Genomic DNA, 15,589 nt, shown 5'->3' on the forward strand with positions numbered 1-15,589 from the left:
GGCTCTCTGCTCTTGTAACTCTGAGGAGGCTCCTGAAGAATCCCAGAGTCCCTGTCATGCACGATCTGTAAGAAGTCACCTCCCTTTGCAGCATTTTGTGTGGCCTTCATCTTCCCTTCTTAGACCTCCAGGAGTCAAAAACCAGTTATGAGAAGTCTGGCTTTACAGCCTGAGTCAGCTTCACCATCACAGTTCCTGGGCCTGCACACACACACCTGTGTGCTTTTCTGCTGCCCACATGTTGCCCATCTGTGCTCCCAGGACCCTGGTGGGTCTCTGCAGGTGCCTCCTGCCAGCATGCTGGTGTGCAGCCATTACATTAGGGGTGGAGTTGATGTCAGTCATGAAACTACACCTCATGGCTTGACTGTCTCTTTCCCCATGTGTCACACACTGAACTGTTGACTTAGTCTTCGTGAGGCCAAGCTCTAGTCCTTTCTCTTCCAGGATGCCATCTCACTCATCCTCACTAAGCCATGCCACAGACCACTGTGGTCCAGCCTCAGTCTCCATACTTAGTGTTCATCTGCATGGACTACGTTAATAGCCCAGCTCACTTTGTTTTGCTTCTTCCTATCTCAGCCATCCCATTCCATCTTCCATTCTGACTTTAAACTCTCCTTGAACAGCAAGGCCAGCCTACAAACCACATTCTCTGGGACCTCCTGTATCTCCTTTGGAGATACAAGTCACACCTCCTGCCTTGCCATCCAACCCAGCTGTTAAGGACCTGGAATAGTATGACCTCATCCCCCCTGGCCATGGCTCGTAGGTTTGGGATGAAGCACAAAGTTACTAAGACATAAAGGAATAAATGAATTGCAAATGAATGGTCATGAAATGTAGGCTAGGTCAGGGCTGTGGACAGGCCTCCTGTGAGTTCAAGGAAGGCAGCAGAAGCAGAGAAAGCAATTTAGTAGGAGGTCAGAATGAAGTCCACTGGGCAAAGGGCTAGTGTAGTCATGGCAACGATAAGTATTAGTGTGCAAATGAGCCCCCGCACACTTCTGCCTACTCGCCCTTCAGCTGCTGAGGCAACACCAGCCCCTGAACCTTCAGGGTCTTCTGGCTCCCATCCTCCAATGGCAGTAAGTTCCCCTCTCTCCCTTTCATCCTTCTGAACAATCCTCTAACCTAGGAGTCCTTAGTCTTTTAAATGGCATCCCTTTTTCCACCATTTTTACTGATGTTCCATCTTAGTTACTTTTTTGTGCTGTAACTGATACCTAACAGAAACAACTTAAAGGAGGAAGGGTTTAGTTTGGCTCACAGTTTAAGAGGACACAGTCCATGATGGTAGGGAAGATTTGGCAGCTGAAGCTGGTGTCTCTGCTTATTGCATGTTGGCAGACTAGTAATCAGAGCACTTAGATCTGAAGAGCAGACGGAGTCTAAGGGACCCGCTTCCTGCAGGTAGACCCAACCTCATAAAGGGTCCCCAATTCCTCAAAACAGTGCCACAAGCTATGGACCACTGTGTGTGCAACATTTAGCAGTAATATATACTCTTCCTCATCAACTAAGCTTTTGTATCATCATCTTAGTTTCCTCAAGCCCAGGCAGGCCCTGTGCCTGCTTCTTGACAGGTACCCAGTGAGCCATTGAATAATCAAGTAAACAGAAATGAATCCATCTGTTCTTTGTTCTTCCTTTGTACACGATTGGAGCTGGGGATACAGTTAACATACAGATACACACACACACACACACACACACACACACACCCTGGGGGAGGGAGAACTGAAATATATGTATACCCCTGAATCCTGCAGCTAATCAGAAACCATCTCAGAGCAATGTCTTCCTTTCTGTAGTCATGCCCATACCGGCTTCCTGACATTACAGATATTTGTTAATTTGAAAACTTATCCTACTTCATGAGTTTGAAAGGTTTATTATACTATTTCTTATCTCAATAGAGTCGAAGCAGTATTAACAATGCATCATTTCATTTGATTCCAAGATTTTTCCTGACTGGAAGGAAGATCATATGTAGTTGAATAAATGGGAATTTTTGCCATCATTTGCTAAATCAGTTCCATTCTGCAAAATCAATATGATCCCAAATTTATGAATGAAACATAATGTTTTTTAGCCTCCGACTGGTCACATTTTGTTACATATGTCATTTTTCAATGGATCTAAATTCTTGCCTGTTCATACAGCATATTCTAAATTCTTGCTTGCTCACACAGCACTATAAGCTGGATGTTCATAAGCTTAGTGTTCAGATGGCATGGTACGCCAGCCCGTCCTGGAAAGGTTCCCCAAGCTTGACAGTAGTTCACTTAGGAAAAGCCACACCACCAACTATGTACAAGGTCACATGATGCTGCATTGTGTTGGATGGCATTAAAGGAAAAGCTCAGAAAGAATAAAGGTCACTAGAAGAGATGGATACCAGGGGCAAAGGGGGAAAGAGGCCATTGTTCCCTGACATGTGCATGAAACTTAACTTGAAGGTTTACATAATTACATCCAAATAAAACACATTAATGAGAACTTTTCTAAAAAATAAAACATAGTATCCCTTCTCTGTAGATAGACTAGAAGGCAGTAATGCAAATTCTAACCCTATACACTGATAAAGTAATTCTCATGAAATTAGACAGAGTAATGAGCATGCCTGCAAAACATGAGCTACACAGTAAATACATGCTTCTAATAAGAGTGTCATGAGCAGTCACAGCCCTTGAATTTTATAAGTGAGGCAAGTGATCATGCTGAGTGTTACTGTGACTCTGAAAAAGCCTTATGACAGTGAGAGAATGAGGGGCACTGAGTGACTGGGGGACACTGGGTAACTGGGAGACACTGGGTGACTGGGGCACTGGGTGACTGGGGGCACTGGGTGACTGGGAGACACTGGGTGACTGGGAGACACTGGGTGACTGTGGGCACTGAGTGACTGGGGGGCACTGAGTTACTGGCAAGCTAGGGGGATTTCCCTGAGAACAGGCTGTGGCTGAAAATGTGTTACTTGTAAAATGCTGGCAAATTTCTTCCAGACTTGTCATCAAAGGATGACAAGATAAAAGGATGAAAAGAGAGAACATCGTAATTGTTTTCTTAGAGAGTTTGTGTGCATCGCTGAAGAACCAGTTAGTTGAAATCTCCTGGGGAGAGGTTTAGGAGAGAATCCAGAAGTGAATCCCAAGACGCTGAGAGATGAAGGGGCCGGGGAGTTAGCTCAGAGGATAAAGCCCTTGCCGCACGCACCTGATGGCTTGAGTTCGGACCTCCAGAGCTCGTGTAAGAGGCTGGCACAGTAACGCGTGCGGCTGCAGGCCCAGCACTCCTGCTGGGGATGTGGGAGACGGGCTGGAGGCTCTCAGAAGCTTGTAGGGTAGGCAGCCTGCATTGGTAGCAGGAAATGACAAGATCCTGTCTCAAATGAACAGGGTTGAAGGTGAAAACTTAACACCCAGGGTTGTCCTTTGACCTTCTCCACGTACACACACTGACACCCGTGTAATCCCCCGACCTCCACATGCACAGTGTGGCTTGTGTATGTTGTGTATGCCTATGATCACACTCACAAATACATAGTTTTTAAAGCTACTAGGAAATGATGGAGACCAGTCTGTAGACCTGTCCTGCCATTCCCACAACCCCCGCCCCCCAGAAGTTTCATGTTCCCTGGACAGTCCCTTTATTTTTCCCAGGTGTTCTGTGGAACATAAAGCCCCTCCTACCCCACATACACACTCCTTTTAGCAATCTCCTCGTTTCTTGTTTCAGAGGGAAATAAAATACATGTCTCAGGGAATGACATCTTCAGTTGTCTTCTTGTTCCTTCTCCGATGTGTGATGATAGCACCCCTTCCCACTGCTTCTCTATCCTTCCATGAGTGCCTTCCCATCCCCAGTGGGTCCTGCGGCCCCTTCTGCACCCTCCCTCCATTTATGTGCCGAATCCTCCGTCAGCATTCTCTTCGGCCTTTCTTGCCTCTCGCTGTTACTCAAGGTGTTGACCTTTGAAAAGAAACCCTTTTCATACACCTTTTCCTTCAAGTTGTTCCCTTTCCTTCCCAACCTTTGGAAAATCACCCCTCGCCGCACACATGGCCGCACACATGCTATTAAGCTCCTCTAACCTTGGCCTCACGCTGCTCTCCAGAATGTTCCTGTTCTGTTCCAGAGCTGAGGTCCTCAGATCCGCTCCTGGCCAATCACTGTCCTGCCTGACTTCTCCCAGGCTTCCCGACACCACCTGTTTCTTCCTTGCCTCTTGTTTCTCAAGCAGCTACCATCTCTGCCTGCCCCTGTGTTCGCTTCTTCTCGGCTTCTGTCCTGCAGTCTTACTTCCCCGCATACTTCCTCTTCCAAAAGTGGCTTTCGACTCTAGTCTTGGTTGTCGTCCTTGTCATTGTGGTCCTCCACTTCTGGGTTGACCCCTGGTGTCACCGCCTTGATTTGTGTTTCCCCTTTGAAATTTTTAGCAGCGGGCCCATCCTTAAACTCCTGTTATCCCCAGACATTCTTCATGGTTTTAAGCTGAAGGCACCGTGCCCTTCACAAGTGTCCTCTGTCCCCACGACCAGAGCCTGTGCTTGGCTCACATATGCTTCCTCAACCTTCCCATGTGTGATATCTTGCATGTTCTCAGTCTTACCATGTGTGATATTTTGCATGTTCCTCAGCCTTCCCATGTGTGATACCTTGCGTGTTCCTCAGCCTTCCCATGTGTGATATTTTGCGTGTTCCTCAGCCTTCCCATGTGTGATATTTTGCGTGCCTGGGTTTTCCTGTCTGTGGCCTGGTCTCATCTGCCCCTTCTTCACAGCAGCCCTCCAGACAATGATCACCTAGGAAACTTCCTTCCTGGACAGTCAGCCATTCATTATTAAAGTTGATTTTGTTATTTCTGTCATCTCCCTCTTATTCTGGGATGTATGATGTTATGATAATTAAGCCATCTCACTCTCTGCCTCCTTTGCTCTTGAGTTCCAGGAATACAAGGGTTTTGTTCTTTTCTTGTTTATATATCCTGTGTCTCCTTTACTTGAGACTCTTCGTATGAGTTGCCTAAGTTATGAAGATTCATAGAATATAGAGTAAGAGGTTCTCCACTGTGGTGATTTCACATACCCTGGGACACTTGGCAGTTTCTGGGGTCTTTGGAATTGTCACATCTTGGGTACTGCAACTGGCATCTGATGGGTAGAAATCAGGGATGTCATTCAATATGTTAATATGCACAGGGCAACTCCAACAGAGAATTTCTGGACCCTAGGTGTTAATGGTCCTAATCTAGTTTCAATTAAGTCATAGCATTGTTGAAACATAGTGAGCTGCTTGGTGTGGCTCACTGCATTCGGTTCCATAGGTATTACTGGTAGCAATAAACACTGAGTGCTCTTTGTCTCAGCGTGCCTCTGATGAAGACGTACAAACATTCATACAAATGAGACTTAAGGCCATAAGAAAAATACAAACAGACCATAAAGCTTGAGATGGATGGATAGAGGTTATGCAAAAGAGGTGGACTTTGAGATGCATTTGAATGATACATAAAGTATGGAAGCAGAGTCAAGAGGGAGTTCCGGGCATGGGGCAAGTATGGCCACATGCATAGAAACAGACAGCCCCACAGTCTGTTTAGCCAGATGATGGAGGCGGGTTGGTCATAAATAGAGCGTCTATTTTGAGATAGACATTGTGACAGGAAGGAATGCCGAACATAAGTTTTCTACATTTTCCAAGCACACTGTCGTTAGCCAAGTTACTTAACCTCTTTAATTTCTTCACTCCAAAGAGCATGGTGGAATTCCTTCTTCCCAACCCCTTTGTTTATAAGTTCTAAAGACTGAATTGTGCCTCTCTGTTGTAGGAGAAGATGAAGTAGTTTGAGTTTATCTTGATCTACTTATTTTTAGTGTTTTGTCATGATACATTTGCTTAGTGGTGTAGACTGATGTCTCCTGAGCAGGAAAATCCCACAGTCAGAATGGCATCTCTGAACAGTCAATGTGCCCATAGGTGGAATGGAAAAGGAGGTTAAGACTTAAGCAGGATAGTTGGGAGACCTTGAGGCAAAAGATGGAGCATAGGTCTCATTGTGTGGAAGAAGGGAGAAGGGAGGAAATGTTAACAAAGGAAGAGTAGCCAGTCTTGGCACTTGAGTGATCGTGTAAGATGTAAGGAAGGGAAAGAGATGTTGACTTGGATCAAAACTGGGGGTTGGAAAGAACATAAGTTCATTAAATGAGAGACAGTAGATGCTGGTCCTAGAAAGCCAGATAGGTGTCTGGTAGAACTATCTAGAAGACAGAGGGAGATGCAAGTGAAAAGCTTAGACAGATCCCAGGACTGGAAAGGGCTGTGGCTGTGAAGGGGAGCCTCTAAGACCGCAGAGGTGATGGATAGCAGCCCTCTGGGAACTGCTTCATCTAGAGCCAGTGGGGGGAAGAAAGGATTGACATGAGAACTTGCAAATGAGGATTTGCAGAATCTGGAGAGAATCAGAGGTCAAGTATGAATGCCAAGAAAGAGGGGACTGTGGGTGAGGCTGATGAACACTGTGGCCCATTGTGAAGAGGTCAGGGGATGCAGGCCGAGAAGCGATCATGGGGTTTGCAGATTATACAGTGGACCTTGCCGTGTTGGGTTGTGGGTGAAAGCCATGTCACTGAAGGCAGAATGGAAGAAGACAGGCATTCATATACGGGGAGAACACAGTGAAAGTCATGTGTGATTGCGAGGGAAGATGCGGGCATGTTTATTGCTGAAGGAGGAATCACCAATAGACAAAGAGATTGTTGGCAAAGACAGGAACAGTTGGTAAAGGTTCACCGTGGCATAAACAAGAAAGCAGAATTTAGGATAGGGGCTGGATTTGACCTTGGATGAAAAGAAGAGAGAAGGGAAAAAATAGATTTAGAAGTTTGGGGAAAAGAAACGTAGGTGATCTGTTGTTTTGGTAAGTCAGGATATGAGCATTTGAAAAAGAGGATGGGCCTTAAGTCTGAAGAGAAGTTCCAAACAGCTGCTGATGAATTTAGAGGCAACCAGTGATGGCAGGCGGGCTTTCCACACCCTGCTCCTAGACAATCACATGAAGATTTAGCAACTCTAAAGAAAGGCAGGCTAAAGAGCACAGCATCTTCGGCCAGCCCCACACATGCCCACTTGGACCTTGTTTACACTGTGGCCTGGTACAGCCTATATATACCCTCAGATTCCTCAGATGTCTTCTGGCCATTTCACCGATCCTAGGTTTTGCCTAGACTTGTCCGTAGTCCTCTGCCTGCACTTGAGAGTGTGTGGCTCCCTCAGCGGATGACATCTATGTCTCGCCAGTCACAGCAGGTGTCAGTTCAGCTGGACCTGCCACTTCCTGCCCTACCATAACCCTATGTGTGCCTGCCTTCCAGCTAGCACAGATGGCCCTGATTATCTGGTGACATCCCAGGTTCTCCGGTACAAAGAAGGAAGTGGTGAGAGGTGACATGAGAGGTGAGGCAGAGGGAGAGAGGCAAAGAGAATCTCCCTCAGAGTGCATGCGGTACACAGGCCCCTCTCAGAGATGGAAAGGGATGGGAGAATGAGTTTTAAGGAGGCACCAAAACCCCTGAGCTTTGGTCTGTGGTTCTGTGCATCCTATGGCAGTACCCTAAGCCCTTGTTGGATGTATGTCCTGAGTCCAGTGTGAACCTCCACCTGACTTTTAGCAGCCTCTCTCTTGTCTCAGTAATTTTCCATTCCTCACTGCCAGAGGAGCCCACACATAAATCTCAGCTTTCCCATCCCATCAAAGTTATGCAGGGCCCCTGAGGGACGCGTAAACCCAGCCCTGTTCTCGGATACCTGACCTGGATTTCACCTTCTCCCTTTGCTCTCGTGAAGTCCAGCGCCCTCTTAGCCCTTTCTTGTTTAGATACGCCATACTTTCTTTCAGATTAGCTGAATTCTTTGCTCTTCCTGATTGTGGCACGTAGGTGCCCACCCGGTGACACACTCACTGAACATCAGCAGCCGCATCGGCCATTATTGGGGAAAATAATCCTGTGTAGTCGAGATGAGGAGATGGAAAGGGAGATGTTGACTTTTCATCAGAGAGCTCAGCGGAAGTGAAGAACAAAAGAGGCAGGCAGGCTGTCCAGCCAAGTGGGTAAAGGGGTGAGAGCAGACAGCTCCCGTGGGGCCTATAGCACCTGTGGGCTCCCTGAGGGATTTGGATTCAGTGTGGACCAAGGAGACAGCAGGATTTAGAAGACTGAACTCAGAGATGGTAGTGTAAGGGGATCCCTGGAGGCTGGCACTCTGTTTTACAAATGAAGACAGGACATGGGCAGCCTGGCATATGCCTGACAGATTTGTGTGAGAGGTGACTAAAGAGAGGGAGCAGTGGCTTTGGGCCCTGGCTCCCCTGGCTTTGGGACTGAACCTGTGTTTTCCTGGCCTTTGAGCAGATAGAAGTGTGTAATGTTCTACCACCTTAGCCACACAGACAAGTGTAGCCCGGAGAGCCTGCCCACATAGCGGCTGTCAGCCTTAATGTACGAAGACGGTCTTAGTGTTATCAATTCTCTGAGCTCTGAAACTCCCATATCACAGAAAAATTCTAGGGAAGTTACCACTTCCCACCCTAGAAGTTCAAAGGGAATGACTTTACAGACTTGGTCTCTGGGTGAGGTTGGTATTCCAGGACCTCTGTGCATTGTGAGGCGGAATGGAAGGAGCCCGGAACTGAGCACAGCAGAATGACGTCAACTCAAGCTGGTATATGTAATTTTGATTTTAAGGACATCTTTGCCAAGTTTGTACAAAATTACTTCTCCTTCATGTCTGGTAACCGTCACCACAATATTAGGCAAAAAACTGAGATCATAATGACGTCTGGAGAGAGGTAAGCTGTAAGTGACACCACAAGGTTGGGTCAGTCCAGTGGCCACAGAGAGGGATGGAGTTGGGGGAGGGAGGACCACTTTGCATCTTTGCCAAATCTGAAACATCATCTGTGTACAGAAGGAAACACTCCAGAGCCCGTGTCACCCGGCAGCTTCCTCAGGAAGAAAACAGTTCATCTTGGGCGGTGGGGGCTCTTGTTTTCGTTTCTTTCCAGGACTGCACATTGCACCCCCTTGTTGCTTCAGTTTGGTCGGTGGCATTAAATCAGATTTTTTCAGGAAGTTAGAGGAAGGTTTTGTAGCTATATCAAAGCATATCCCTTGCATTGCTTGTGTAAAGAGATTAATTGCCATTTCCCTGTGTCATTTACTGAGACTCTCCCAAAATGTTACCCTATCCATAGCCAAATACCATGCAGTGGAAAAGACTGGTCGCAAATAGAACTCGGGGAAAGCTTTTTGTTCAAAACCTAAATAACATCCTGTGTCAAAACAAATGTGACAATGGGCTGTTATTTCTCGCCCCATAATAGCATGTTGTCACATCCCTGTGTCCTGATGAATGAGGGATGGGTGGCTCGCCATGTGGGAAGGAGCAGGGCCGAGGGATGAATGTTGGAGCCCTGGAGAAGCCTTTCATGGCTTCCCATTTTCTGAAACAGAAACGGCTTCTTGGGGAGGTAACTCAGAGGTTGATCCCTACAGGTGCCCGGCCACAGCCTCGCGTTCATTTCCAGAGAAGGGCCTTGAGGTTGCCCGAGAACACCAGCTACAGCGACCTCACCGCCTTCCTCACCGCCGCCAGTTCCCCGTTCGAGGTAGACAGCTTTCCTTATTTGCGAGGACTGGATGGAAATGGAACAGGTAATTGGAGTCTCCTCTCTTTCGGGGTGGACCTTATTATTTCTCTGTGAGTTCTTGGATGTGGCGAGAGGTCCTCACATTAAATTGAGATGGAGCAGGGCCTTGATCCCAGGTTCTGGGTTGGTATTGTTCCTTTTACCAGCTGAAGGAGGTATTCAGTCTGCACCACCATTGTTGGCTTCCTCATTGAGCCCTTCAGCAGTTGCCAAGAGCCTGAAGCACTTTCTCTGGGCTTTCCTGTGTTGGACTTAATATTTCAGCTCAATTGAAATTGTAAATTTTTTTAAAGTACAAGATCAGAAACAAAGGATTTCTGCCCCTCTGATCTCTACCTAGTCTACTTAATTTCTGAATGTTGGTGCCACAATGTCTTATTCAGTTGTGCAGCAAGAGACACTCAGCCCCACCCTCTCATTCACCATGTGCCCCAGCTGAGAGGGGAAGGGTTGGTTCCAGTGACATCTAGAGATGAGCGAGTGACATTCCATGCTCCGCTATGGATGGGTCATTGAGGTGTGAACATTGTCTGCTATTTCTGGCTGTGGCCATCAGCTTTCACCCACGTCTTCCTCTCTGCTTCTGGATGCTCACCCTTTCAAAGGGGATTTGGGAAAGTCCCCAGTGGAGGATTTCCATAGTGAAGCATGATTAATAAAAGCTCCGAGACTGAAATTAGGGTTCAGCCTGAAGATCTGAAAAGCAAAGCAGTCAACCACTGGCTCTTACCTCAATCCCAGTCCAAAATGGCAGTCCTGCCTCCAGGAATCTCAGAATAAGACTGTGTCTGAGAGCTGTCTCCTCCCATCTTATAAACCTCTCTAGGGCTTGGATGAAAGGTGTGCACCACTGGGATTAAAGTCATGCACTGCCTGGTTTCTATGGCAACTAGTGTAGCTACTGGGATTAAAGGTGTGTGTTACCACTGCCTGGTCTGTAAGGCTGACTAGTGGGACTGTTTTAAGCCCTGATCTTCAGGCAAGCTTTGTTTATTAAAATACAGTTGACATGCCACTACACCACAGACCACCAGAGAGGAGCCAGTTGACTTAGAATCTTCTTGCTGATCACTAAGTTGGCTCTGTCACCATCACTTCTCTGACTAGACACAGGACGTATAAGATCAGAGAAACCAAGAGTCACCAGCCAGAAGAAAAGTGGTAATTCCTTATCAGAGAAGGACCAAAGCTGCACCTTTCTCCTCTTGTGTGACAGAATGGTCCTCAGACCTCCAGCTACTGCAGAAAAGGTTCCACATCTTGGAATTCTGAATCCATCCATCTCTCTCTCTCTCTCTCTCTCTCTCTCTCTCTCTCTCTCTCTCTCCCTCTCTCTCTCCCTCTCTCTCTCCCTCTCTCTCTCTCCTGTGCCTCTTTATCACCCTTTATATTTAGACACAGCATGAAATTGAAAAGCAGACATTAGTGTTATAGACTGCTAGGTATATTGCAGTCCCCAGGGATGCTTTGATTAAAACTCGGTTTTCCAAGATTTTGCATGAACTGGTGATTCTAGAAAGACTTATAAACCTTAAACATCTCATTCGTTCTTGTAGCTTGTGAATAAGTTCCTACTTGGAGGAAAGGTACTTGGTGACGAATTGCTTTTCCTCTATCTGTGGTTCTTGTTTTGAGAAATGTTTCTTCCTTTAGTTACTGAGGACTGATCACATGATTAGAATGCCAGTCATTTGCCATCACACAGATATGTAGTGATCATCTATAGTAAACTTTCTTGGGGAAACGTATCGATTCCGGATCCTGGACACTTCTAGCCTGAGGTCTTCATAGGCTGCACTGAGGAAAGGTAGCATAGTCAGAAGCACAGCGAAGAGGAGCAGCCTCACTCGGGGCTCGTTCATGTTCTGCGTCCCTCTTCCAGTAGTGCTAGAATAAACTATGAAACTTGAGAAGCCCAGCCAATGAAGAAAACAAAAGCACAGGACTCTTGATTTTTTTTTAGAAGCATGTTTTATTTTAAAAATCAGTCTTATTTCAGAGGGAAGGTAAAGGTCGGAAGGTGACATTAAACTGTTTTTCCAGTGACAAAATAGATCAATTGCCCGAGAGAGGATCCAAGTTTTTCTGAGATCCGCTAGGAAAGGGAGTCAACTCATGGCGTATCCATAGTTATCCTGGGAGACATAGGAGCCGGGGCTGCGTGGAGCAGAGCATCTGGAATACAGTGGGTTACTGTGGGCTTTGGGCTAGTTTGTGATCAGGCTCTCTTTGGCCCTATAGTCACTTTCCTTCTCCTACGCAGGCCAAAGACACTCTGACTTCTAGAATCACACTCTTCTCCTAGTCCCTAAGAAAGACCAAGACTCTATACCATTCCCATGGGTCTCAGTGAAATAGCCTCCACTAACACCAGGGAGACCCAGAAGGCAAAATGGCTAAGGTGTAGCATTTTTGCTGACCCAGAAAAGTTGGTGCAAGATGATCTCATCTTTTATACAAAATACCTGAATGCTAAAGTGTTTTGAATTTAGGATCCGTTTTGGATATTTTTTTAATATTTGCAAAGACTTCACCAGAGGTATTATAGCACCTACCTTTTGAATTTCAGAAAACTCCAGGCTTCAGCCTGGTACTAAAACATAAGGACAAAGAGAATCTTAAGTGCTGGGTAAAACCCATCTTGTTATAAGCAACCAATTGATAAGAAGGCTAAAGGGACACCATCTAGTGGTCCTTGCCCTCCCTCGCCTGGGTGGCCTGACACCTGTCTTTACCTGGACACAGAGGGCCAGGAAACATCTAGGTAGAGCAGAAAGGAAAGCCTTGTTACAGACAGAACACAGTACCTTGTGTGCGATTGGAATCTCATAGCAAGATGTGGAAGAGAAATCGTTTAGGCCTCTAAGCCTGAGTCACTCGAGAATAAAGAAGTGGGAGAGTAGACGGAAAGACATGGGGGTGGAGTAAAGTAGGAACGGCATTTCATGGAGCACAGAGAGAGGGCAGAGCCTCCAGAAAGCAGAGGTGAAACCTACATCTCTTCCTCCATTCCTTTCTTCATTCCTCCCTCCTCTCTGCCTCCATCCCTCCTTCCTCTCTGCCTCCCTCCCTTCCTCCTCTTCCTCCCTCCTTCCCTTTCTCTCTCTCCTTCTTTCTTCCATTCTTCTCTCCTCTGTCCTCTTTCTTCCTTTTTTCTTTTCCTTTCTTCAGGGTCCCACTGTGTAACCCAGGCTGGCCTTGTTTTGGCATCCTGGCTCATCCTACCAGGTGTGAGTGCCAGGTACCGAGTACAGGTGCAGCCCCATGCCCGCCAGGCCCACCTCAGCTGGCACTCTCTAAAGGTAGCGGGTAAGCATGGGAAGCTAGAACGTAATATTTTCGGTTTATCTGCTCGTTTCTGAGGGGTTTACTTCTGCATGCATGCAGCTGAGAATAATTATGTCCACACACTCAAGAGGGTTTCTCACCTGCCCACCATCCTTAGTTGTGAAGATCAGAGAAACAGCCCTCAGGGGAGTGGAGTACCTGACAGGGGCAGCTGGCTGCAGAAACTCATCTCCCTAAATCAGGGAGATGCAGATGAAGAGAAAAGGGGATGTAAAGATGCTGAGGAAGAAGAATGGAGGTGCTCTTTCTAGAACTTTCTACCTACCTGTTTGCAAGCAGGTTCTGCTGCATGGGGCTTAGCAAAGTAAGACACTCTTCTTCATTGAAACCTTGTGTCTGCAGCGCATACAGCATCCTGTGAGTCACCTAACATCTCTGGGTTTAAGAAATACCTCATTGAAAGGGTCTGATGGCTGAGAGCAGTGCAGGGTAGGCCTGGCCTTGCACTCCTGTCTCCTTTAAGCTGTGGGTATGTGTATGTCTCCATCCATGGTGCATTTTCCAGAGAAGCATGGTAAATTCTGATCTTCGATTTTCTTATCCCAAAACGAAATGGTTTATTAACTAAAATATTTCTGACCTCGACTCTGTGGTTCCAACTTCAATATTTTGAGGAAATCTTTTTAGCAGGTCTTTGTCATCATGGAGAAACAGAGATGGGGTATAGTGGTTATTGATGTTTACAGATTACTCCATAGAGGACTTAGCCATTACATCATTGTTGCAACTGTAAAGCTCACTGCATTTGGTTTGACTGTTTACTCTTAGTCCAAAGTGGAGACTGACGGGAGCTCAGATAGGTAGGTTAGTATATACGAAGTATATATGTATATATACTTTACATAAACCTACTTATAATCTGTCTTTCTACTTAATAGTAAGGCATAGTATAAATAGAAATAACAGTAGTAAATAAATCATAAATAGTATTGTATTATATAAGAGATCCTGTATTATAAAATGCCTTAACATTTTTATCACTAAGAAATTCATCCTATTAAGGCAAAGTTGTAAAATTATGACAAAAACGTATTTTGTGTGATATTGTATTTCACTAAAAAAAAATCTGAAATGGATTGCTTAAGTGTATAACTATCACTCCCATTCTCTTAATTTGTCTATAGACAGTCATTAAAGCACTGACTTGGATAAAAGGTCTCTAATGGAGAATAACTGGAATATCAAATTCCTTATAAACAGACAAAAATAACAATGGCAGCTAAAACAACACATGCACATTTCATGTCTAAGTTTCAGTCCTGTACTTCTGGTAGAAGTAGTTAATATTTTGAACCAATCCTTGACAAAATTTTTTGTTTAAAGGATGGTCTCCAAAATATGTGTTTTTAAGGTGCTGACTTGTTGCTGGTGTGTGTATAATATATCCTATAGATGTATGTCTTGTGATATGCACAGAGCTTATTTTGTGAGCCTTTTCTCTGTAGCTTCTCCCAAACTCTTTATCTTGTATTAGAGAAGAGGTTTTTCCACCATGGTCATACTCTTAACCCTTGAGAGGCTGAAGCATGGTGATCATGAATTCCAGGCCACAGGGCAAGACTCCGCCTTTAAAAAAGAAGGAAGGAAGGAAGGAAGGAAGGAAGGAAGGAAGGAAGGAAGGAAGGAAGAAAGGAAAGGAGAGAGAGAGAGGAGGAAAAAAGAAAAGGAAGGGACGGGAGGAAGAGAAGAGGAAGAAAGGAAAGGAAGGCAAAAGAGAGTGGGCAATGAAGGCACAGTTTGTTACACCTGGCAGACTTGACCTTGGACTTCAACTCTGCCGCTAACTAGTATACACCCTCCAGGAAGCTACTGCCACATCCCAACCTATTTCTTTATAAAATGTGGGTTTGAACTGCCGCATGAGGTTGTGGGTGTGAGGGTTACTGATGCCCACAGAGCCCCTGACCAGTACGTGATAGTAGCGACTGTTTTTCCCCAGAGGGTTTCTGAAGCCCAAGTCCTCCGAGTCAGTGATGGACATACTTCTTCCTTGCAGGAAACAGCACGCGGTATGACTTGACCCCCGTCACCGCCGTCAGTGTGCACCTGCTCAGCAGCAATGGAACACCGGTGCTGGTGGATGGCCCCATCTACGTCACTGTGCCCTTGGCCACACAGAGCAGTCTGAGGCACAATGCGTACGTCGCAGCATGGCGGTTTGACCAGAAGCTGGGTAAGCTAGAGTCTCTGAACGTGCCCTCTGGAGTAGATATTTTTCTTGTCTGTTTTTTTTGTTGTGGTTATTTTGGTTTTGGCTTTGGCTTTTGGTTTGGTTTGGTTTTTAATTTAAAGGGGGGTCTGTAAAGCCACAGGAGCTAAAATTGACTTTCCTAACCTTCATCGTTTTAGTTTCTCTGAAGGTTCTATGATCTCTCTTGGCTATATGCTCTTTTGTTTACCTCCTGAATAAAGGAAAAATATTTGCCAGCATTGTTTGAAACAAGGAATAGTCCCCATGGTCCTACAGCCTAGAGAAAGATGCTAATCTATTTTTAATTCTCTTAGTCATTTGTCTGTACACACATGTGT

The 15,589-nt window shown here is 45.8% G+C and overlaps 1 protein-coding gene across 2 annotated transcripts in view; it reads left to right on the plus strand.

Annotated features, from left to right (window-relative positions):
• The window catches only part of Fam171a1 (family with sequence similarity 171 member A1), a 117,624-nt gene that overhangs the window by 75,046 nt on the left and 26,989 nt on the right, over window positions 1-15,589 (plus strand). For both annotated transcript variants that reach the window (XM_057787681.1, XM_057787683.1), the window contains exons 4-5: window positions 9,558-9,716; window positions 15,057-15,233. In XM_057787681.1, coding sequence (XP_057643664.1) covers window positions 9,558-9,716; window positions 15,057-15,233 — 336 coding nt within the window. The remainder of the gene's footprint in view (window positions 1-9,557; window positions 9,717-15,056; window positions 15,234-15,589) is intronic.

This window comes from Chionomys nivalis, chromosome 13, assembly GCF_950005125.1.
Source record: "Chionomys nivalis chromosome 13, mChiNiv1.1, whole genome shotgun sequence".
Taxonomy (NCBI): Eukaryota; Metazoa; Chordata; class Mammalia; order Rodentia; family Cricetidae; genus Chionomys; species Chionomys nivalis.